Source organism: Schistosoma haematobium, chromosome 3 (assembly GCF_000699445.3).
Source record: "Schistosoma haematobium chromosome 3, whole genome shotgun sequence".
NCBI lineage: Eukaryota > Metazoa > Platyhelminthes > Trematoda > Strigeidida > Schistosomatidae > Schistosoma > Schistosoma haematobium.
In genome coordinates, this window is record NC_067198.1 from 36,121,118 (window position 1) to 36,146,930 (window position 25,813).

Below are 25,813 nucleotides of genomic sequence, written 5' to 3' on the forward strand. Positions count from 1 at the left end.
TATAAATTAAAGTCTGAAATATACATAAACGAACACATCTGTTCAATAATCCCTAACAGTGACAGTTCAGATTTACTTAGACGAACTGGGAGGAAAAAAGCAAAACAATGAGAAACTCATTCATTATTCAATTGTTTGTATTGCTGTTGTTTGTTTGTTCGTTTGTTTTTTATTTTACCAAAACGTACATCACATCTATTGAAGATTCAAATCAAAAATGGATAAATTTCATTTCCTGTTATCCTCTTAACTTAATTTCATATCAAAGAAATACTAAGATCGATGTGCTCTTTAAAAAAGATCTCACAAATCATCGATTTAAAAAAATGTGGGTTCATTGAATCAAACAAAAAATATTATAGCGGAATAATTGAAACAATGAAAATGCGTGTTGTTTGCCTGTGTGTGTGTTTAGATAAGTAAAAATCCTTTATGGAATGATACAATAGATGAATATATAACACAACAGATCGGTATTTTACAGCTTATACCAGAATTATAAAATGTTTACTGTTTATTAGTAATATTATAATAAATTTACATATCTATTAATGAGTTTAAAAATTGAAATTCATATTCGAATTATTAAAACAAACAAAGAGTTCAATGTTCAAGATTCTTATTATCTTCCAAAAAAAAATTTAAAAAATTACATTTAATAGTAATGATATCCATATATATATATTTCAAGTCAAATCGATAATTTGTGTTGCATAATGACTCTATTCTACGTGTATATGGTTGGTTGACTGAGTTGACGGGTTATGTGAATATGTCTTGTGAATAAGTCAGTCAGATAAAATCATACGGTATGTTCAAAACTAGAAATAAATTTTTCAAAGAAAAAAAGAAAGAAGACATATAGAAAATAAGAACTCAAATACACGGAAGGACAATTATGAATTTTCATTTGAATTCAGTGAAAAATGAGATGTAAACACATTCTACGTTTGATCTACAATTGGTTAAATGGATTGTATTAGGTATACAAGTTTGAATACGGATAACTAGTGTATAAAGAAAGTGATATTTATATCATATAAGACTGGTGAATCACTGAGTAGTGATCAATGTCATGTTTTTCAAGTTCTTTATAACCCTGATCCAATTCTATTTATCATGTTGTAATGTCGCCACTACTGTAGATGACTAGGCATTGGATGCACCATGTTGAGATGTTAAGTGGTAGGAGTTAGTAAATATGTTTCGTACTATCGGGAATTCTTTGGTAAGGTGAACCTAGAATCATTAGAAAAATGGCGGTCTTTGACTGATTTGATCGATTATCATGTAGCTATTTAACATGAGACATCAACTATAAGCTTTTCAGGCCGTGATTGGTTTATTGTTGATTACCTCAACCACCTAACATATTCATGTTATATTGTGGGGATTTAGTTTTTTCCTTCATTGACATTAAAGATCGTAACCGAACGCATATTTCAACTTTACGAAAATAAAACGTCACTCAATGCCTGCCTTGAAGTATTTCAGACATGTTGCCCACTCGGTTTCAGTCCCTAATATCAATAGTGGGTAAACTCGGACCCTCAAAATATATACAATTTCACATTTGCTGAGCAAGTCAGTGAGTATTCGAACTCTGTAGCCCAGGGGATAATGCATTTGGGTCTGAAACGACAGATACTAAGTTTCTAATTAGCGTTAAAATTAACATTTTGATGTAGATTTATCCTAAATTAGGACGAAACTCAAATTATAAATTCCTCTGTTAATAACAATTTAACTTTATTAAAAATAAGAATGAGATCAAATGGATGGAGTTACAGAAGTAGATACGAAAAATTACTGATCAAAAGAAGTCAACAATACTAATCATCTAGAAAAGTTTTAATAGTTGAATTCACAAGTCGGTTAAGACTAGACCACCATGGAAAACCTGGAAACACTGGACGGCCTTTTCGTCCTAGTATGGGACTCCTCAGCAGTGTTTACTTCCATCAAGGTTGTTTTTACCTTAGTATTGACGGTATAATGTTGAAACATCATCTAGTATCCGTGAGAAGAATTGGAAAGTTACATTGAATCACCTTAAAAACTATTCAAATCTCTGTAAAGGATATTTAAAAAAAGAAATCAACTAGCTTCCCTATCGAATATAAGGTAATCTTGAAAAATGAACCAATTAACTACTTTAGCTTAACAGAAAAGCTCAGGATTAATTTCTTTTTACTTTGCAACAATCAATTTTTTTCTTGTTTTATTATTCTATACTCACACAAGCTAATGAATGAAATAAAATCTTCAAAGTCATTTCAAATGTTGCTCCATTTTGTAAACACAGTTTAATCAGAAACGTTATTTTAGTATATTCGATTGTAATCCTATTATTACCTTTTTAAATCTCCTATTAGGCTTTACTGAAGATCATTGTACATACAAAGTTTTCACTATTGATGTTAAGAGTTAAATCTATTGACTAATAAATGTATTGCTTATTTATTAAAGGTTTCATTAGATATACTGAAAATATACGAACAATTTAAGTGTTCATTATCAACTATATAATGGATCGTTTAAACACAATACTACATTGAGATTAGATGGTGGTTAGAGGTAGTCGACAGAAAACCCTGAACCCGGGTTTCGTGCTACTTGGCACTCATCAACAAGGTGTACCTGCAATCTTGAGGGATGGCTCAGTGGTAACGTCTCTGACTGTGAAGCTGGGTGACACGAGATCGAATCCACCAGAGAGCACCAGTTCCCTCAAGATTACAGATACACCTTGTTGTCGAGTGCCAAGTAGCACGAAACCCGGGTTCAGGGTTTCCTGTCGATTACCTCCAACCACCATCTAATCTCAATATATAGTGCACGTAGTGTCGAGTCACCTAGACTAGTGGCCACATTGCAACATAATCGATAGCATTCGATCTGCACTAATAAATACTAGACACGCATGACATTGATCGCCACCCAGTGATCAATCAATTATGATTACAATACTACATTTCAATATGGTGATATTTCATGGTTTATATCATGAATTAATTTTGGTTGCATAACTTTTAAGAAATATAAAACACTGTAAAATTGTTTCAGACAGCTGCTGAACAGTGCATATCCACGACTTTACTAGTGATTGAACCTAGAATATTCAGGTTGCAAAAACCCCATATAAGATAGAAAGTGTTTTATCCCGTTGTATACAATCATTATATGTGAATATTTAATTAAATTTTCCATAAGTTTACTTTTAAATTATTAACTTGTACAATTTTGAAATCGAATACGACTACACTAATTAGTTTAAGTTACTTCTTTATAACATGTAAACATATTTGTAGGATAATATAATGTGTACGAATGATTATCATAATAATAATCTATGAAATGTATTTAAATTAGCTGGAATAATTTATTATAGGATTTCAAATTAGTGATCAGAAGTATTCTGGTAGCCTTGAGACTTTAAAGTCCCTTTCAGGTTGAGATCATCTTGAGATCAAGTGCTTGTATATATGTGTTAGATAGTTCGAGTTAGTCAACAGGAAACTCTGAACTTAGGTTCAATGCTAGTTAGCACTCTTCAAAGAGAGGTGCGTCTACAATTTTCGGAGGATTAATAATCCCCAGCGGATTCAGATCCACGTTACTCAGCTTCACAGTTGAAGATATCACCGCTGATCTATTCAGGCAACGAATGCTAAATAATTAATTATATGATGTAATCAGAAATCCAAACTATTGAACATAGAACTTACCATTGTTTCGATCCAGTTGAAATTCCGAAATTACTACTGTTTGTTGTATTATTATTTTTATAGGAAATACTATTTTTCATTTCAAGCTTTCTTGGCGGTTTACTCGGTGCATTCAACGATCCATATTGACCAGAATTTGGAATTGCATTTGGTTTAGGCATAGGTGAAGGTTTTGTAGGAGGTAATTTAGATATCGGTGGATTTTCACGTTCACGATGTACAACTACAGTTGAAGCCTGCGTTTTCATAGTATGATGAGTAGATTTATTTGAATGAGACAAATCATGACTATTATTTGTTTTATTCATTTCATTGAAAAAGTCTTTTCTTGTTTGTTCTTTAGATTGGAGCAGTCTTTCACGTCTATCACGTTTATCTTCAATAGTTTCACGTTTAGCAAAACTTGGTCTTGAAGTAAAACGTTTACTTGGTACACGACGAAAACTTGACGAAGTACCTTTACTACCACAAATCGGTTGTACACTTGATTTGCCTGGTACCGGAGAAGATGGTTTTGCTGGGTTCGGTGACGTTGGAGCACTACTGACAACAGTAGGATTGGCCTTTTTACGTTTACGAAAACTACTGCTTCCAAACATATTTAAATTATGCAATTGATATTCCGTATGAAATGATGGATGAAAACGTGATCTTAATCGAAATAGTTGTTTCTGTTTTGGTTCCGCTGGGACACGATCAGTAAGACGAAAGAAGGCATGATGTTCTACGGCACTTTTCCACAAGATTTTACACATTTTATTATCCGTTAAAACAAAACAAAATGCATGTTCTGTGATTTTATGCTAAATATTTTTTAGATGAAAAGAAAAATTAAATTATACAACAAAGATAGTCATTTTTAAGTAACTAAATTAAGGAACATGAAGTGATATGAGTTAAAGGCATTATTATAATCATGAAGATAATGAAAGTCAACGAAAAGTATACGACAATTATTAACCCTATCTAATGTTAGTCATTTAACTATTGATATCAGAAACTATATTTTCATCAGCCCTTGTTGGTATATGTATACCCAGTGTGGATTGTCACGATATAGTCATTTGATAACCGAATTTATTTTAAGAATAAAGAGATTGTGTTTAGCATCGGAATTCAAGATGCACGTATACTAACAAAGACTGAATAAAATTGTCCTGGATGTAAACAAAGGAATAATTCAAACCTTTTCTAATAATAATACAAATATCATATGCGTTAAAAAGGGTAGTGACTATCTAGAACTAATATCTCAATCGATAACGCGCTTCCGTTTGAGGGTAAAGGTACTAGGTTCGAGTCCCAGTCTGAACTAAACATTAAGATATAGATATATCTAGTTGACAAATCTCAAATAGAACGACACGTGTATTCTAAATTCTACTGCTCAACATAAAGCATGAGTTCTATGAAAAAGATCACTTTTATTTGACAAGAATTTAATTTTTTTCTATATAACTACGAAAGTCTATCTCGTTATAATCAAACCGACCACTGTAGAACTTATTTACAATGTTCCAAAGTTGTTTACATCATGAACTGACTTTTACCAGATAGCCAATAAAAACTAGAAAAAGAACATTTGTTTCGTCCTAGTTTAGAATTCTAATCAATTAAAACCTTTAACTGTGTAAGAGAATGAACCCAGGAACTTCATATTTCACAGTGACTACATTCCCTTTTGAACGGTAGAATTGAGGTTATTCAATGCTTTATTATTAGAAACTCAATCAGTTCTTGTTATATCCGGCCGAAGAATAGGAGAATAGTAACCAATAGGATCTATTTGTGGACTATTATTTTACATATTCTTACTGTAACTATATTATATGTATATTCGTATTCCTTTTATTATAAGCTTCCATTTGACCTATTGACTATTGTCATATGAATTACTATTCTTAAGATATTCCCAATTTATTAGTAACAGTTTCTCACAAATACAGAGACTTTATGGCATGATCCTGTATAAGTATTATTTTCTATCTTATGGCGTGTTCAGGTCTAATTTATTTGTATATAAATCCAGTATTTCTGAAATATATTATTCGTATCGCGAAAGCTAATATTGACGTTCTGGACTTAGCCGGCTAGGTTAGGAGAGAAGCTACAATCTCAGTGGACCAACAAGAACTCATGATTGATTCTGGATTGCTCGTACTGGTTTATGAGTCATTGGCCTGGTCAGTAAGTTGATGTTGTAACTGGCGATTGCATCACATGATACATTAATCAGGTCAGAAGGACATAACAGTTTTCAGTACTGATTAACAGAGAAAAATAAACTAATCAAGTTAACAAGTAATAAGATATATTTTAAAGCAAATAGTTTTTGATTAGCAGTGGAATTCAGGGTACACGTTTCGTCCTAGTAGAGACATCGGCTAGATGTACTCATATCTTGATATTAATTTCATACTGGGACTCGAACCCAGTACCTTTACCTTCAATTAGAAATGCGTTACCCATTGAACTACTAGTCCCATTTAATCACTAACCACTTTAACGCATATGATTTTTGTATCGTTATTAGAAAGGGTCTGAATTATCTCGTATTTCATATTTAGGTGGGAACTTACATGACAACTAAAATTAATCAAAATGAAGTCATGGATATTAAATACGAGATAATTCAAGCCCTTTCTTATAGTATGGTTAATAGGACATATGTTATGAATTTTATTTACAATAAAAGAATTTTATATCAATCTGAATGTCGAATACAACGTTGTTTTAATTAAGCCTATACTCCACGCTTGATATAAAGTCATATGAATGTACTATCTTTTAAAATAGTTATAAACCAGACCTGTTGTACATTAATAAAGCATTATCACTAAGACATGCTCGAATGAATTTCCAAGTTAATGTTCAATCGTTTAGCTTGGTAAACTCATAAACTACACCATGATTATCAATGAAACCATGAAAAAGTTATACTTGGCTCTTTTATTTTTCTAACTAACTAGTCATGATGCATCATTGAAATCATGAATCAATCAATGCTAGACATTGAATTGAACATTAGAGTTAGACATTCACACCGTTGAATGTCGGCTCAATGATCTAGAAGATAAGTGTTCGCGCGCAAGACCGAAGGTCTTGGGTTTGATTCAGTCGTACAGGACCGGGGATACCCACTGTTGAGAAGTCTCACAACAGGATGAAATGGTGGTCAACTGTTCAATGATAGTCTGACATTGATCGATTTATGATTTCACTTATGCATCGTGATTAGTTAGCCAGGAAAATAAGATTGTTGAAAATAAGTTTTTCTTCAAAATGAAGATTAGTTTGAATATGGTTTTACTAATCAATAAAATATGAATGCATTTGCATGTTGTCATCACGCTTCATCTTTATTCAAATACCTATTTCTTATTGATTAATAGACAGTTTATTGTGTGTATTTGCGTATACCAATCTATACGTACATACATACATATATGTGGATACGTGCACATATATTTGCACACACATATATATGTATGTGACCAAGTACACGTTTGCGTGAGAGTAGGTGTTTATCAACTCACGATTAGTATTCTCATTCGATGTGTTTATCACATTATCTTAAATTATGCATAATTTCAATGATAATTTAATTCGTTTGATTGTTTTACATGTGGACAATCTGTTGCTTAGATACATTTTGTGTGATGCAATGAGTAAAGTATTTGTCAATTAATCATATAGTTGTGTTTGTTATTTGAGAATTCTAAGTGTTAACATCACCATATTTTTTTGAAAACTTAATGGACAAATGTAAAGTATAAATTTTGAAAATCTGATATACTTAAGTCATTTGTGTCGATCAATAAATGATTACAGTACATTCAGATAAATGTATCCGGCTAATCTGTTGTAGTTGAAAACAAGAAGAAATACTCTGACCAATGACTAAGTTATAGCTAACATGATCTCTTTAGGATTTATGGTCTATCTAATTTTACCAGTCAGGTTGCAATGTGACCACCAGACTAATATGTGCTAATATTAGGTGATTGGAGGTAGCTAGTAGCAAAATCGGGACATGGGTTTAACACCACTTGGTACTTCTTTGAAGGTCCAGGGTAAAAACCGACAATGTGATGTCGATACATTCAACTGGGATAGGTGATATACACATCCTGGATTCAACTGCTATTCTGTCTTAAAATTTAGTAAACGTGTAATTAGAAGAGACACTGGGGAATCCGTTGTGTTCATAACAAAACATTTATAAACTATTATTCTAATTTTTCAATTAACTCATGGTCATCATCGTGACTCTACATTAAATATAAGGTCAATAAAGCAAAGAAATAGGCAGTACAAACATGTTTTGGATGAAAAGCTTAAGTATAATAATGTGTTCTTCTACAACCTACAACATTTTTATAAAATGTTGAATCTTGAGGCATATCGTAAGTTGAATGAGATTTTACAGATACCTTTAAAAGCTATCTTCTTAACAATCTGATGTCGTATTGATATAAAGTGGATGTATATGTCAAATATGTCCTCATAGTTCGAGCATTTCAAGAAAACAAAGCCTACCTATGATCCTGCAACGAATGGAATTATACTCCTTTGTATATCAAGACAATCATGCTACCAATCAACTACTCATTTTCAACGTAATAATATCCAACTCAAACTTTATTCTGTTATCGACCAAAAACGTACGCAAATTTGATATTATCAGTGAACAACGATTTTATTCTCAAAATAGATGACCTCACAAAACTTCAAGAGACCTATTACGACTTTATTAACTAGTGAGCTCCAAACAGTATTGGGTCAAACAGGTTAGGAGTCACCATATATAAAATTGGTAAAAGTTAGAATATGATTTCAAATGAATGTGACCTAATGATATTATCCTATTCATTCGAATGCTAAAAGACAGATTCAAGTATGTTTTTCATAGTGAGTAAGTATATCAGAAACCTCACAAACTAGATAACAAAATTATTTCAATAGTTAAGATCATGAGTCAGTTGAAGCTAGACCACCATGCAAAACCAGTGCTTCCAGGTTTTCCATGGTGGTCTAGCTTCAATTGACTCATGATCTTAACCATTGAAATTACTATAATATCCACAAAACCCATCTGATATTAAACAAAATCCTTATTAATCGGCGTTTTCGTTTTATTTACAACTGTTATTTAGTTAATACCCTTTAAACTAAATACAAATTAAACCATTGAAATAAATGTATATGTGGACAAAAGAAGTGTAACTCACACTTGTCTCATCTTCATCGACAACTAAAATTTTGAGTTTATTCTTTTTCATTTCTAACTTTAAAATTTTTGGCCTAAATGATAAAATGAATACGTGAATGAAAAAGAAAAAATACATATTTGACGGTAATTTAAGTAGTTCAGTTGAAAGTTATTAGAAATGACTGATTGATCCATCTTGTGGTAAATTCAATGGTTTGACTTGAGTGAATCTAATAAATACAACATCAAAGTAAATCTACTCTCTCTCTCTCTCCGTTACTTTTTGTCTCTGGGATAGAAACTACTAGCAACTACAATACTAATAAACTGATGAAATATGTAATTAAAACTTAGATCAGTATGAATGCAATTTATCATACATATACATGTTATTCTCGGGTCTTTTTATATAGATTCTAAGTGTCCATGTTCTTCACAAAAGTTTTCATTAAAACTCACCATCGGTTATACAATACCAGCCTTTTTGAAAATATATATAGTACTGTTTAAACTACAGATGCAAGGATTGAATTTAACATTACAATACGATTAATATGGTCATTTAAACTCGTTCACTACAACATTTACACCTTTGTTCATTTTGAAACAATTGTATAGAACTCCATTATTTTTCACCAACAATTTAGCAATAGTGTTTAAAATGATAATGTTTAACAAATAAATCTACACTAAAAACTTATCCAAGTATATTCTCTTTGAAAAAACGACATCAAGTTTATAGACTGAAATTTTTCAAGATCATCTATCGACAATCAAACCCTTATATTCTTAAATGTGTCGAAGTGATAGTCACCAAACGCATTAAGTCGTATTTGTATACAAAAAGAAGATGGTAATAAATCTTTCTTTACCATGGTGACGGTACGCTCATTTTATTTCATCGTTCTTGCAACTCTCTCTTTAATTTCGATCATATCACTTCCTCGAAATTTACAAGTTCATTTCAACTGACTGATTTTTATTCAGCTTACTCTAAATGACCATAAATGTGTGTTCGTTTACTTCATTACATATTCAAATGTTGATTTTATTAAGCATTAAAATATCGGACAGTAAGACGTGGATAATGAGAAAAGTTAACGATGAAAAAATGACGATTAATTACATTTTAGCCCACAAATGTAGTCTATGTCTACTACTTAACACAGATTAAAGATTGACGCCAATGGATGCTACCTCAGTGGTCTAAGGGCTAAGTGTTCGTTCGCGGGACCAGAGATCTTGAACTCGACTCCGGCGTGCGAGATCGTGAATGAGCACTGCTGAGGAATCTCATACTAAAACGGCACTCTCGTACTCCCAATGGTAGTTCAACCTATATCGGTTCACGATTTCAATGAAATACTAAAGATATGTTAATTTATTTAATTATTTATTCTCTGAAGAATTTGCTTACACTGAGCGACATAATGTTACTTAATTCAAGTTTCTATTCATTGGTATATTGCAAATATATACCATTACTTTTATCGTTAATAATCTACTTAATACTTAGTTTATTTGAAATTATCAAGTCAAACCTTGGTAACGATATCTATGTCGATCATTTTATGTATCCGTAATTAAGTGTTTTTTTCAAAACGTTAAAGTATATGTATAATCATAAACAACAAATGCATAATTGTGATGTTAAAACATCAAAACACATTTTTGTCGGAATAAAACTACGTGTGATATCAACAGGTTGAATAGACATATGGTCCAAGGCGTGATTAGTAGTAGTCATTTTTTTCTGCTCAGGGTGTTCTAACTAGCCCATATATACAGCGTTTGTGCAGTCACTCTTTTTTGAATTATTTTAACCGCTCTAAAGTTGATATTTTGTCCTTTTTCTAGCGAATGTAGCACTACTGACGATCTATTTTCAAGTTTATAAAGGTCAGTCGAGGATTCACGAACATGTTCCAAACATTATTTGTGTTCCTTCAACCTCACATTCAACTGTTTAGAAGTTCCTGCCACATAACACTGACACATTATACACATCTTACTGACTTATGATTTCCTACTCAATACAATCAACATCTGAATAGTATTCAACAAGTTTATAGTGAACATTGGTTTGTTAAACGTCGTATATTCTTCAATGATTTTGAAATTTTGATCATTACCCTGGAAAAGTACATACACGTTTACTGAATGAAACGTTGGAATTACTTAGATTTCAATCTCTGAGATAATTTCAAATGTAATATTTACATATAATGTTTTTATATACTCGTTGCCCAATTTCAATCGAACTCTTTGCTCAAATATTGATGAATGTCCATATAAATTCCTGGAGACATATTTAAGGTTAACGGATAGTTTGAAATTTTTCAATACCCTACCAATTATCGATTACAGATCATTTATGTACAGCACGTATGTAACCTTGCTCCAATTGATTAGATGTATGCACTACCTGTTTCTTAATTTTAACACTTATTTTATGACCAACTAACTTTACTTATTTAAACTTCAAACACTGTACAATCATATTTTCATTAGTTGGTTTTAATTTGCTGAACTATTCTGTTATTATCTTATCAGTTTACTAGTCTGGTTTAATATTAGTTCACTTGATAGCTTACTGTTATTGTGTATTTTCTGTTCAGATTATATAAAGCTGTTTAATTTTCAAGAATTGGTAAGTGCAATGTTGATCAGAGCTATAGTTGTTACCTTCAAAACATTCTTATTATGAATAAAAATACTGGTAGTTATTTCAAGGTCAATTCTTTCCTAATGCTACAATCTTCCATAGTTATCATCTTCACGAAGTTTAAAACATGTTCAAATATAGTACAGATAAGTTGTTCCTTAAACTTTCAGAAAGTAATCTGTAGAAAAACATCATATTTTGATACTAAACACCTTCACAGCAAATTACTAGCTTTCTCTTTATCTCTATGTTGATTACTTTTTCAAATTACCCAACACGAAATAAAATGCATTACAATGTCGATTTAAGTAGATAGACTGTTGCCAAAAATAAAGGATTCGTTCGATAGAGTTCAATCGATACTAAGGATTAGAACACTATTCTTGTAATTAAAAAACTTAATCCTTTTTCTGTATATTGCAAGCTTCTACCCCATTCCATATACACTATTTTTAACATTTAGTTAATACTATTAGTTGTCACATAAAACAATGTAGTTCAAAGTTGATAGCATTGTATTGTACTTGGTAAATAAATACTATAATCTAATGAATTTTAATAGATACTCGACAACTAACTAGGGTTTAGATACTGACTAACAGTCATTTGATATTCATTACTTATTATGAAACACTTACCAAGAGAATAAGCCAATTTTATTCTGTCCTTCATATACTAGAATACCAGTTGGTGTAAGTCCAAGCGAGTATAATTGATTATCTTTACCCTGTCAATTAATAAGATTTTATATGAAGTTATATAAATTTGGGGCGGGGGGAGAAAGAATCGAACAAATAAGATAGGTCATTGTAAATAACAATATTCAGAATAATGATACAAGTAATGATGAAAATAATTGAGTAAATCATACGTAAGAGTTGTCAAACTATGATTTCAGAGTAATCAATACCTTAGAGAGGTAATTCTTGAAGTTTTAGTGAGGAGATTAAACCCGTCGGACATGATATAAATATTACCCATGACAATGGATAATGATCATAGAGTATCGAGAATTGACTCAGATAACAAATGTAAATCAGCACATTTCAATTCAGTAGGTTGGAAGTTGAGCATTCTTTACGAGGCCTATAGACCCGGCGTTAAAATCATAATGGAATCATAGATATGCTCTATTGAGGAGTCCTAGGTTATGGAGGAAGAGCTATCCAGTGTTGAAATGACATGATATAAAAAATAAATCTCAAGAAAAATTAGATCCAGTTAATTTGTTAAACTGCATTCACTTTTCTTTATAAGATGTGACCAAGGGAGTATGTTGTATGCCAGATGCCGTAGTTATACTTTGTTATTTTTACATGGATTGGTTAATAACAGAAATTTTAACTGCAAAGCTTATCTTGAGTATGTTGTCTAGTTTATCAGTAAAACGTATCAATTTTAAAATTCAAAGACAAAACTGAACTAAGACTATTGGACAGTTTAATACTACTTATAAAAACTAACCTTTACTGTATGCATTTCAACTCCATAATCGGGTAATAAGCAGACTTTTTCTAAATAAATTGATTCGCTAGCGGCTGGTGTTAAATTTCGACCACTGAGTTGCATAATACATCAATATCATTATGAGGAAAAGAATAGATAAAAGATGTGATCAAATTTACATTGATAATTGAACATTGATAGTCAAAAAAAGAAGTGTACGTGAAAGCATGGAAACAGAAAAATTAACAGTATAGACAGTTGTCACTAATCTATCACAGAGTACTGACTATCGGGGTGGTCACTTAAATTAACCGCTGTCGGAATATGCTAATTTATTTTATGGACTTTTTTTCATTTTTCACCCCTAGTTGGCTCGTGGATATATATTACTGAGGAATGTTATTGTAGAACTAAACTACTAATAGTTTTTCCTGCTTCATAATTGTTTTCTGATCAAAAATTTAATTAATATGGAATTTCTTTTATTTATATAAAAGCTTACCACGCATTCAAATTTCATATGAAAAACATTGTAAATTATTGTAAAATATTTATTCTCAGTGCTCACATGGACCAATCACTGCATAAGTAGGAGATTAGTCAATCATTTTACATTCAATACACTTGAATAAACATACGTGACATTTATTACTAACCAGTGATCAACCAGTGTCAAATGAAGATCAGTGGTAACATCTCTGTCTGTGATACTGACTATGGTTTGAACCCACTAGGTATTTGTTAGGTGAACCGACGTCTTTACCATGTCGCAAATAGGGCAATTCATCTAAAGCTGGATAAGTGTCTTTATGCATATGTTGACAGTCCATCTGCAACCAACCGAAGTACCGCCGAATGCCCTGGTACAGCCGAGAGTGGAAAGAGTTAGCTCTCCCTCTCGAAATGCTCTCACATGGCCACGCGTATATAGCCTCTGCCAGGGAAGTCCTAATCACTGCCTTCTCGTGGGTGTTGTTTATGGAATTGAAAGGACGAAAAGCGAATGTTCGGTGCTTTAACCGGGTTGGTGGACACGGATAGTCCACCGAGGGGAGTTGGAAAACCCTGATTCCAAACAAATGGTGCACATGGGCTCCAGTATCCTGTGGGGACAAATGGAGTATGAACCAATCGTTGGTCACTGGCTACCATGGAACTGCATCTTTTTACGATGCCCCACTGCCTTGTGGATCAGACCTTTAGGTCGAAGGCTCCGGGTGTGGTTCCCTAAGAAAACCACCTGCTTCGGTTTGGGCATCCGGGCAGTATCACAGCCCTCACATAAACCAAATGAGATTCGTGTGGCGCATATGTATCTGGTTCCCCCTCGTACCAGTATTTGTGTATTCAGGTAAATAAATAAATAAAACTGAAGTATAGTCAAGCATACTAATTTTTACTGCTTAATATCAGTCACATTTTTGACGCAGATGAAAAAAATAATCCAAGATTCAGAGCTGAAATCTATTTTACACTTAACACCATTGACTGATCTTGGTTAAGGGACCATTAAAAACCAAGAAAAACTAAATAGCTATTTCATTATGGTATGATACCCCTCAGTAATACAAAGCCGAGACCAAGGGAGTTCAACCATCTCGAGTATGAGACAGTTACTAACCAATAATAATGGCAGATGGTTATTAATTATCGCAAATTGTTTAAAGGCAAACATGTAAACCATTGGTTGGTGGATTCAGTAGTCTAAATATCAAACGCTCACCACGAGACCTGTAGGTTCTGAGTTCGTGAATGTGTACCTCTGAGGAATTATATACTATAACAAAACACTTTTCAATGCTTCCTGATTCTTTAACTAAGATCAGCCAGTGATATTAATTGTCAAGCCTCAACAATCTTGACAAACTTCCTCCTCCCTATATGTCCATAAAAAATCTATTAGGAGAGGAAAAAATAGAACTGTAGAAATACGTTCATCCCATTAAAACAGTTTTATACCTAAAATTATATCAACACCATTACTTCTATAACAACACAAATATTTGTCTATGTTTTCTTGTCTCTGAATTATTATCATTTAGAATCTTTCTACTTAAAAACCAGATAATACGAATTTAATGGATTTGTTAGATAGAGGATTCAATATAAAAGTTGGTTGTATACTATAAACTGATTCAAGAACAAAACGTTTTAGAAAAAATATAAACTTCTTAAGCGTTATATTTGTAGTAATGATGACCTATCTGTAAACAGTATACTATGCATACTTTGTATATATGTGTAGGTATCTTTGGCATACAGATATTGTTCTACACGTATCTTTAAACTGGAAAGACAAAATTTATCTATCATATCAGGTTATTTATTGACTGTAATTAAACTCATTCATCATGTACAAATTTATGTATTTGGCTTTGAAACATATTATTCTATGTAAATAAAAGCTAGCAATGTAATTTAGTTCATTGAACTGTTATACACAGAGCGAGGTAGCTTTAGTCTGACTACTTTGCCTAATAAAATATCATGAATAAGAAGTTTTACGTCACACAATGATTTCGACTAAACAACTTTGAGAAACCACGGAACGTTGAATCGTTTTTCTGTTGTAGTATGGGGCTTGGCAGTAGTATCCATTAATGACACCACTGGGTATTCAGCCCATGGCTTTTAGATCTTGTGGAAAGTGTTTAACCTTTAGACCATTAAGTATTCAATGGTTTGAATTTGTAACTTAAGTTAATCCGTGACGCTGCGCGATCAAGATCTACTGCCACTGGTGACATTTACCTAATACGTGACATGGCTGGACAGCCCTGAACACGGCTTCCTACTAGAACTTCAAGTATTACTTCTTCAGTAGTTATGTAACCAAAGTTAGTTCATGATGTTGAATTATGAATTCAGATATCTCTACAACACTTCATAATAACCATAATCATAAACATTTTAGTATTAACCCTTTTTAAGACTGATTAATCAAATGTAGGTGTTTTGAAATTAATCAGTTTATGAATAAGTACAGTAGGCAGTTAAATGAGATCATAAATAATGAGCAAAGGGAATTATTTATTCAAAATAAGATATAATCTCTCGTTATTTAATGGTTAAACTATTTCATTTAACCACAATAACAAATATGCAATACTTTGTTCATACGTAAACATATTCAATGATTCATTTGATACTTCTGCACATGATATTAGTTTATTTATACTAATATGACTACTTTATGTATGTTGAATCTGTTTTGTTATGATAATAAAATAATCATTGCTCTATGTAACCACCTCATTAAGAATCATGCATCTTACATAATATACAAATTCTTTCGCCGAGATTTTACAAAAACATTCTTCCTCTTTAATGTCTCACATTAACTCGGCGCCCAAATATTGTGAAACTATTCGTTCAAATTTTAAAGAAAGTTCTTATTTATATACACGTTGTCTTTTACCACATTTGTCCCAAATGCTTACTTTGAAATAACCTGGAAATTATGTTCTTTCGGATAATGTGAATATAATCATTGTTATTATTATTTCGGAATTTGTATCAGCCTGATCATTCCTGCAGACCGGTGTATATTATGTACTAATTTTCAAAACATACTATTATTATTACTACTAAAATAACCCATAGTGTCATTGAATAAGAAAAAGAGAATTCAGCGAAGAAAATTTTCTTTTCGACGAAATCATTTACCTAAGCTGTAAATTCGTATATATAGTTATATCGATAATACATGTCTATAGGAGGATAGAAAAGATTGCATCATAAAATGGATTCGAGACTAAATAATAAATGAGGTTACGTACTAATCAAGAGGTAAGGATGCGCAGTGCTGAGGAGTCCCACAATCAAACGAAACAGCCGTCCAGTGCTTCCAGGTTTCCCATGGTGGTCTGGCTTCAATTGACTTATGATCTCAACTGTTTAAATTACTAAAGTCTCCACAAAACCCCTTCTGATACTAAAGAAAATAACTATTAGTTGACCCATAACGTTTTTCTTCATATCTTTCAACTGAACTATTAGCTGACCCATATACTCTTTTCTTCTTTACCTCTTGATTAGTACGTAACCTCATTTGTCATTTAGTCTCGAATCCATTTTATGATACAATCCTTTCTATCCTTCTATAGACATACATTTTCCATATAACTATATATACGAATGTACAGCTTAGGTAAATGATTTCGTCAGAAAGAAAATTTTCTTCGCTGAATTCTCTTTTTTAATTATTTTTATTATATTTACAGGCAGTAAAGTTGGACTGTATTAAATAATAAGTGCATACAATTGTTTACTGAAATTGAAGCATGATAATCTCTCAGGATTAATATTAGTTAACAAATATTATTATCATCCTATAATCTTGGTTAATTTTTAATCTTTGGTGAATAGATGACAATAACAAAATGAAATCATACCTTTTTTCATCATAACAAGTTAAATGATACTAATATTTGATCAAATGTATTACAATGGTGTAGTAAATTATTCACTAGAGATATATTCAAATTTATATGATCAGAATGTGGATTTGTGGAGATTGTAATCATTTTAATAGTTGAATTTCATGTCTGATACTGGGATGAAACGGCTGTCTAGTAATTCCAGGTTTTCAATCGTAGTCCCGCTTAGATCAACACATGATTTGAACTATTAAAGTTAAAATGCATATCTTACTGTTGAGTATTAATACATAGTCCGTCAGATAAATATACGAACTGTGGTATTAAACATTTTAGATTTGAACCCATAAAGTCAATTAGTTTTATTTCATTAAAGGTAATATTCATCTATGGTGATATACTTATTTCAGTTCTGTCTTCATGGTTCAAAATAATCTTAACGAAAATACTTGAAAATCAAATGATTCAGCTGCCTTGTCATTCTGGATGTTTTCCGTGTGTACAAATTATTCTTTCGATACTCAGACCATTAACCAATCATCCGAAAGGTGAATCAGCAATTAGAAAGTAATTAAAGGTGCCTTTTAGTTCGATGATTTCATCAACACAGATAACTGACAATTGTTGAAAGCTGAACATTTAAGATATTAAGACTTAATTTATGACAATTTTATGGACAGTTATGATTTTCATTTTTAACTTTTTCTGTGAAGAAAAGAAAACATTAAATCTCATCAAGAAAACTGACTTACGCTAAAGCTTTATACTTATCCAACACTGAAAGTTCAAACTCTTCTGTTTGTTTTTCTTCAGGTAAAAATCGAAATGTTGAAACAAAAACTGGTGTATGTTGTTTCTCATCATAATCACCGAATTCACCTTGAATTAACAGAAAAATTTTAAAAATTTCAGTAATAGATTTACATAAACAATTTGAAATCTGAACTAAATTTCGTTCTTACTTGTGTATTCAACTCGTATACTTCCTCTATAATTAACGAAATAGAGACGTTATTACATCTGAAAAATCAATACCAAGACATAAATCACACATTGTTAGTTTCATAACAGGTAGTTTTTTAGGGGGGGTAATACATGTAAACACTCGTAACTATCGTTCTGATTTTCAGGAGGAACTTGGCTGATTCTTTGCTTGAGCGAATCTAATATAATGCGACGAATTTATTACTTTGGAAGATAATTAACTACAGTAAAATGTTTGTAGATAGTCGATGTGAAATACTGATATGATGAGCCATGATCAAACCCGAAAGTCAAGTGTCAAGTTCATTGGGTCGGTAAGTGATCTTGAAACCGCACATTCAATATAATCACTTGAGTGATTCTTGGAGTAAATATTTGTACATAAGTGTATCATGTCATTGTAAAGGAATGAAGCTTTTCTGGCCTTTTAACTAGTTTATTTGATAGTTTACAGTATAATTTTGATTGAGTTATTCTCACTCGACCACACTTTACATCATCTAATTCAATCCTAAAGTAGAGAACTGCATACGTATTTTCTGTTAAATCAAATTGCATCCATCCGTGTTAAACTATGCATTTAAGGAACTTGGTTCATAATCCAGCTGTTGTAACAAATGAAAGGAATTCACTGGGCAGTACATAACGAAAAACTATAGAATGAGAAGTGTGCAGTTTGAATATATGATTTTTGCTAACTGAAGTGAAGTATTCGATAAAATTGTAGGAAATAGGACGTACTTGCATCAAAACACATACTATTTTTTATACTAATGATTAAACTATTAACGGAATTCATTTTAAACTACGAAGAGTGTTATTCTGTGACTAGACTGTTTCAAAGTTAGTGGTTACATGTTTAAAATATTATGCTTTATTCTAGTGGTAATTTGAGTATTCATTACTATGTGCCTTTTTGTACACAGCGTAACATTCTCTGAATGAAATATAATAGATAAAACCATAAATTCCCCATAATCTGCACTGTAATTCCAAAGATTCAGTAGATTTTAAGAAATATCCAGACAGTGATGATTAGTCAAAAAACAGTCTGAAATTAGTCCCACCGTTTCAACATTTTTCAATTTATTGCACAACATATATGGGAAAACAATGCTATAGTGAGACGTTTATATTTCATTCTGCATGTATTCATCTCCTTTTTTTCTAAAGCTATTATAATGGTTAATCAGTCATAATCAACATAGAACCTGGCATACATGTTCTTTAGTACATAACACGTTATCGTAACAAGTTGAAATTAACAAGATCTATCAGAACTAATCAAAAAGATGCAGAGGTAATGATAATGAAAAACGTTGGACGTTGAGAACATAATTTATAAAGACAGGACGAAAAAATATGTGTAAAGGAAACTTCATTAAAAAAATAATAAATTCCACTAATTCCACCTCAGAGAATGAGAGCGATCAGAAAGAAATTATCAAAATGTATCTTTATTAATAATCGCTCGTCAACAAGATTTAACTTCCACTGTGTAGGAGATCATTCTACCAAGTGGGTTTATTCAAACTGATATATTAATGAAATAATTTAACACTGGGCTACTCAGGCAGAAAATAATCTAGTCCCCAGAAATAATCGAACTCTATCAACCAAACTAACAATACTTGTTCAATGTCATATCTTATTTTTCAGCCACATTGCCGCATCTGAAATCCAGTGACAAGTCATATTACGTCTTAAACCGATTGATTTTTCTTTAAAGAAAATAAAAAGTATTGTTATGTCAGACAAATGTAAGTGAAAAAAAACAACCAGACGAAATGGAATATGAGACCGAATCAACTGTTACTCTTTGTTTTTTTTAAATCATTTTAATTTATGATAGGCATAACTATTAAAGTCTTTGAATCGGTCTTCTTTAAGGGTCTATATTTACCCATTGTTTATGTTAAAGATTGCAACTGATCAGTCTCTATTGTTATACATAACACTGAAGAATTACCTTGATATTGCCGTTTAGTTAAAAATTTTTTATTAAATTTGTATAGTGGCTAGTAGTGAAATACAGGATCTACATTTTGGATGGATGTACTTGCATCCCAGTGTTGATGTTTACATTAAGATTCAAACAAAGTATATTTTGATTTTAAGCCCTAATGATATATTCTCTGAGCTACTAAGTTCATTTAACACGTTTAATATTTTTAAGAAATCATTTTCGACAATAAATATAATGTAATAGCTCATTTTAGAAAATTATCATAATAATATTAAGTCTATGAAAAAAATCTCTTGATATACATGCTTAAACATCAACTGTCAATAACAAAACCTTGAAAATGTAAATAAATGAAAACATATAAATTAACATAATTCTGTACTAATTAATCAGAAAAAGGTCTTATGAAGTATTAAACTGTGAACTAAATTAATGTTTGACACGTATTACATTTATATATATCTATCAAGTCTTGTATGACACTGATCAACACTACGTTTTATAAGTGCATCAATCGTTCTTATTTTCCCCCAATAAAATGATCTTTTTACTTATTTATAAACAATTCGTTATATATATATATATATATATATATATATATATATATATATATATATATATATAGTTTGACCAATAAACACACAAACTAAACAACTAACGTTTTCAATAAAACTTGAGAAAATTTCACAATAACTTTATAAACGTTAAGTGTATATGTAGAGATAACCTAATGATGAAAAAATGGCTCAGACGTTTAATTGAGGGGAGTGAAGACTATGAGAACGATGAAATTTGAGGATATCCGTCGATCTCCTATGTTAATGAAGACACAAAACGTGCACGGTATCGTCTTATGTTTATCATAGGTCCAGTTCTAATGATCGTTGATTAACTGAATTTGATAAGCTCATCTGTGCGCACAGGATTCCAGCTAAAAATCTATGGTTTGGAAAATTGTGTAAGGAAATTGGTAACGTTATAGTTGAAGACTGTGACTTTTGAGGACTTCTAGGGATGACTTGAATAGTGAAAATATAATAATTGGGGTGCAGATTTTCCAGATTTTCCATGGTGGTCTAACTTCAATCGACACATGGTCTTAACTATTGGAATAATTTTATGTTAATTAGAGCTATGTGGTTTTATAAACTAAACAAAAAGTGTGTTAGTTAAATTTTGTGTTTAAAAAAAGGTATGAAAATGATTAAAAACTTCATTTACAATGAGCATTAAATAAACGGATTACAAGATATTTATATATGCATGATCTGTTCAACAATTACATGAACTGAGTTAAAGAGCTTTTTAGTTATAAGGTTTAAAAAACTGGAATAAAATCTAAAAACATTTACAAAGTAAATAGGGATGTTTACGAAGATAAAGATTTAAAGATAACAGCTCTTTAAATATATAAAGCATTTCAGTAAAGGCTTTTAAAATTTCAGTCTAATAAGTTTTTGATGTTTTAGAACTTTATTACTTACAGTTACTTTTGTTTTTATTTCGAATTTCTCTGTTTACGAAGGTTTACATTTCTCTGTCAACTCAACGGTCTTTTTTTATTTGATCACAAAAAAGAAACTACACACAACGTGAAAAAGTTGACGAATTTATATACATTTAAAAATATATAATAAATGTTATTTCACTGAATAAGAGTGCAGATTTATGGGTTTCTGGGCATTTATAATTATTTTGAAGAGAACTTATGGATAGACATTATCCCTAAGTAACTAAGAAACTTTACTTTGAGTTTTTAGTTTTCATTAAAAGTAATATGCTCTAAAGCTCTAATATCAATATTAAAGTTTAGGTATTATTAAACTTAAGGAATTAAAGTTTCAGGCAAGATAAATGAGAGAAAATGGTCCAAAGGATGGTAAATGACTAAAGTCATTTTATTTCATATTGGTTTTTAGGAATCAGTACACCGAGAATTTTTCATTAAGAAATGAGCTTGCTATTTACAATATTATGGAAGTAATTTTTCTAACTGTTAGATTTTTTTCAAGTCGAAATTTTAATTAAAAAAACTAAATAACTATATACTCCATCGCTTTTGTTTGATAGGATAAACTTTGAAAGTTGCTAAAACATTTTTTCAAATAGTTTACATGAAAAGTTGTAATATCTGGAAAACAAATGAGTTTATTTCTTGAAACAATTTTAATGAGCTATATATAAAACAACAACAAACCTTGGAGAAGCAATGCCGCCAGTTCGGCTGCAAGTTGTAAATCATTGCACACTAATTTTCCTTTGTATATATCTTCACGTAGTTGCAACACAACAAGATAACGTGTATACTCATCGTGTAAGTTATGTGGATCAGATGCAAAGAATTTGACTTTTAGAGAAAACGAAATTGACGTTCTATCTAAAATAAGTAATAATTTAAAAATTTGTTGAGATAGTACCGTACAGAGATAGATATGAAGTCACTATCTACAAATTATATTCCTAAAGTTTTAATCTATAATATTAGTTTTGTCTTATATTGATATTTATATGTTTTCCAAGCATACTAAAATCAAGATATCAAGTCTGAATGCACATCTTCCACGTTGTTTTGCACGAAAATGCGAATTAGGATATATATATATATTTATTAGTTTTGTTAACCAAAAGTCATGGTTATCAAAATATGATAGCAAACCTTTATGGAATTTTACAGCATTCACCTTGTAACGCCATTACTCTATCTAGAGTCAGTCAGTCAGCTACAACGTAGGACCAGGCACATATGTGCATCGGTCCAGGTTGCCATACCTCATTAGCACAGCAAGATGAACAGCGGATTCATAGGAGTGGTTAGGTCAAAGGTTGCAATAAGGATATAGTATAGGAAGAAAGAATTAGTTCATAGAAAGAAAGATATGAAGTGATTTTAGTCTCTTAGTTTAAGGGAAGACAGGGAGTGTATACACCGACGCCATTGTGATCGATTCTGAGCCATGTCACCAAGAGTCTCCAACCATTGATTACGATAGTCACGCGGACCCCAACCAAGTAGTCTGCATCTACCAACATGGCTCAGACTAGAACTTAGTGACTTCAGGCACTGATGCCACGTTTTGGTTTGGCCGCCCCTAACTTTCTTCCAACCACCCCCTACCCCGGTTAGCATTGCACGTCGTGGTAATCGGTGTTCAGGCATACGTAACACGTGGCCCAACCATCTCAGTCGATGAAGATTCATAACCTCATCAACTGATTTACCATCATTCCCTAATACCCTGCGTCTAACCTCACTATTACTTACCCGGTGATCCCAGTAGATGCCAGCAATATTTCTAAGGCATCTGTGGTCAAATACTAGTAGCTCACGGGTGTCTTCTACTCTTAATGGCCATGTTTCGCTGCCGTAAATTAAAACAGAACGAACTGCCGCGCAGTATACTCGTCCTTTTATTGATAGACGGATATCTCGCCTTCGCCAAAGGTGACGTAAGTTGGCACCAGGACGTCAAACAAACTCTATCTAGAAATAAATATTCGATCAAATTATCCGGATTACTTGTTATATTTCCAAGTCGTATTTGTTTTATAAAGGCAGCTTTATATACCGATACTCAGTAATTCGTTAAACAAAAGGTCATCATTCTTTCGCGAACAATACCACCCATACCGTGAAGGTTTGCAATATTCAAATCTGACAATTGGCGAATGGCTGTCTCCTTACTTTTATAACTCAAGCAGTAAAGCAATGGATTCAATATTGATTGACATTCAAACTATATATACATATAAATAAGCTTTGCTCCCGTTTACACTGTGCATCATATGGTCTGAAACCAGACCAAATAAAAGCTTTTACACATATGAATGTATTTTCTTGAAAAACAGCTTTACAAGTTGAAAGCGATTACAAATGCACCTTGAACTACACACTGAACATTGAAGAAAGTAAAACCGAGAGGGAACGTTGCAAAATTTAAATCACCACTTAGTAAGTTTATCCATAAGACTATAATTTATGGATGAACTTTGAGCAATTCTAAAATGACCTTGGAACGTTCATCTAATTACCAGGGTTACATGTGGGTTGTATATTAGGACTGGGATTTACAGCTGAATGTTGGGGTTGGAAATTAAATTTAATGTTTTTATCACAAACAGACAACACCTATACTGCCAAAATGGTATTTAGACAAATAAGTTAATGAAATTCGAGCCAAAATCTGCTACCTAAAATGTGGTTGATTCATCCACAAGTTGTAGTCTCGCCGTCAAAGTTTAAACAGTTGGCCTACTAGGCGTATCACTAATTCAAATAACTTAATTCGGAAAAATCCGACGTATACCCGAATATGTTTAGTGAATATTACGAATTCTTTATGCTTCACTTTGAAACTATCGATTCGTCATCTTATAACATTCATATACCTGCTAATAACTTGTTGTGATCAAAAAAGACTATAAAGTAAGGTTGGCGAGTACAATAGAAAATATTTTTGTGATTTGACAAATAACTACATAAAGCAATACTAATAAATTTGTATGTTCATTACTATCCTTAAAATCTAACTTCCAAATTACGGTTGTTGGAACAATCAATGATAACAGATACACATTTAGTATGCAGCCAAAACATAAATAACAAGACTAAAAGGATTAACAAAGCTATAGCTGAATACAGCAATGTGTAACTAACACATTTACTCATAAATCGAAGACATGCAACTATAACAAACTTTTATACTGTTTCTTGATTCCCTTTGTTGGTTCCAGCCACATCTGAGACAGTGTTTTATAACCAATCGAAATAACATACCGGAACATCGTTAAAAAATTGCAAACCAAAGTAGTCTTTTTCTTCTACGAGTGCAACATATGCAAACGCTATATCATACAATTCAGATCCTTTAGCACTTTTCTGTGGAAATTAGTTTTGTGTATTTAAGAGCATTACTGAAACATAGAAGCTTTGCTCAGTGCCATCAAGATAAGCTACTTTACATTCGATATCTGACTTTTTAACTTTCTTGCTTTTGTTGACAGATATAGGCTCATCAACATGACTTGGTGTAGGAGCAGACGTGTTTCGTCGAAATCTTTTGCTAAAAAACCGAATTATGGCGGCCATCCCCGGCTAATGGTAATGTAATCCTTGCCGAGCGAAAACTTAATTTAGTACTTATATCAACCTTAAAATCTAAGCTGCAGTAAGTACAAACAAACAAATCAGACAACAACACATTAAAACTCTGACTTCAGTCTTCAGTAATAAAGATAGTAGGTTGGTGAACCTGTATTAATCCTGACACATTGCTTTCCAGTGAACGTCCAGCTTTTCCTTGAAAGTATTCACTGATGGGGCTGATACAACTTGTTCGGGTAAGGCGTTCCAATCATTGACTACTCGATGAGAAAAACTGGACCCCACTTTAAGTTTATTAGATCGTGTTTGATGAACCTTCTTGCTATGACCTC

At 31.9% G+C, this 25,813-nt stretch overlaps 1 protein-coding gene across 4 annotated transcripts; it reads right to left on the reverse strand.

The window, feature by feature from the left end:
- PDE5A_6 (cGMP-specific 3',5'-cyclic phosphodiesterase) lies at positions 1-25,550 on the reverse strand. Of its 4 annotated transcripts, none has more exons than XM_051213756.1 (10): positions 25,293-25,550; positions 25,155-25,256; positions 25,075-25,117; positions 22,578-22,757; positions 18,183-18,309; positions 13,070-13,163; positions 12,244-12,332; positions 8,960-9,032; positions 3,729-4,531; positions 1-821 (listed from the first exon to the last, which is right to left on the reverse strand). In XM_051213756.1, the coding sequence occupies exons 1-10, from the start codon at positions 25,464-25,466 to the stop codon at positions 803-805; spliced, it is 1,704 nt and encodes a 567-aa protein (XP_051069755.1). In that variant the 5' UTR covers positions 25,467-25,550; the 3' UTR covers positions 1-802. The 4 variants fall into 4 exon arrangements, with proteins under 4 accessions (XP_051069755.1, XP_051069756.1, XP_051069757.1 ...); XM_051213757.1 differs by having other exon boundaries at positions 23,643-25,117; XM_051213759.1 differs by having other exon boundaries at positions 120-821; positions 25,075-25,256.
- Positions 25,551-25,813: the final 263 nt, after the last annotated feature.

Bases quoted from the DNA above. Each gene is read 5' to 3' on its own strand.
- PDE5A_6 (XM_051213756.1), bottom strand. From the start codon at position 25,466: ATGGCCGCCATAATTCGGTTTTTTAGCAAAAGATTTCGACGAAACACG. The intron at 25,118-25,154 runs GTATGTTATTTC...ACACTGTCTCAG, and splicing joins AATTTTTTAACGATGTTCCG to ATGTGGCTGGAACCAACAAA. The intron at 22,758-25,074 runs GTTTGTTATAGT...TACTTATTTTAG, and splicing joins AATCAAGAAACAGTATAAAA to ATAGAACGTCAATTTCGTTT.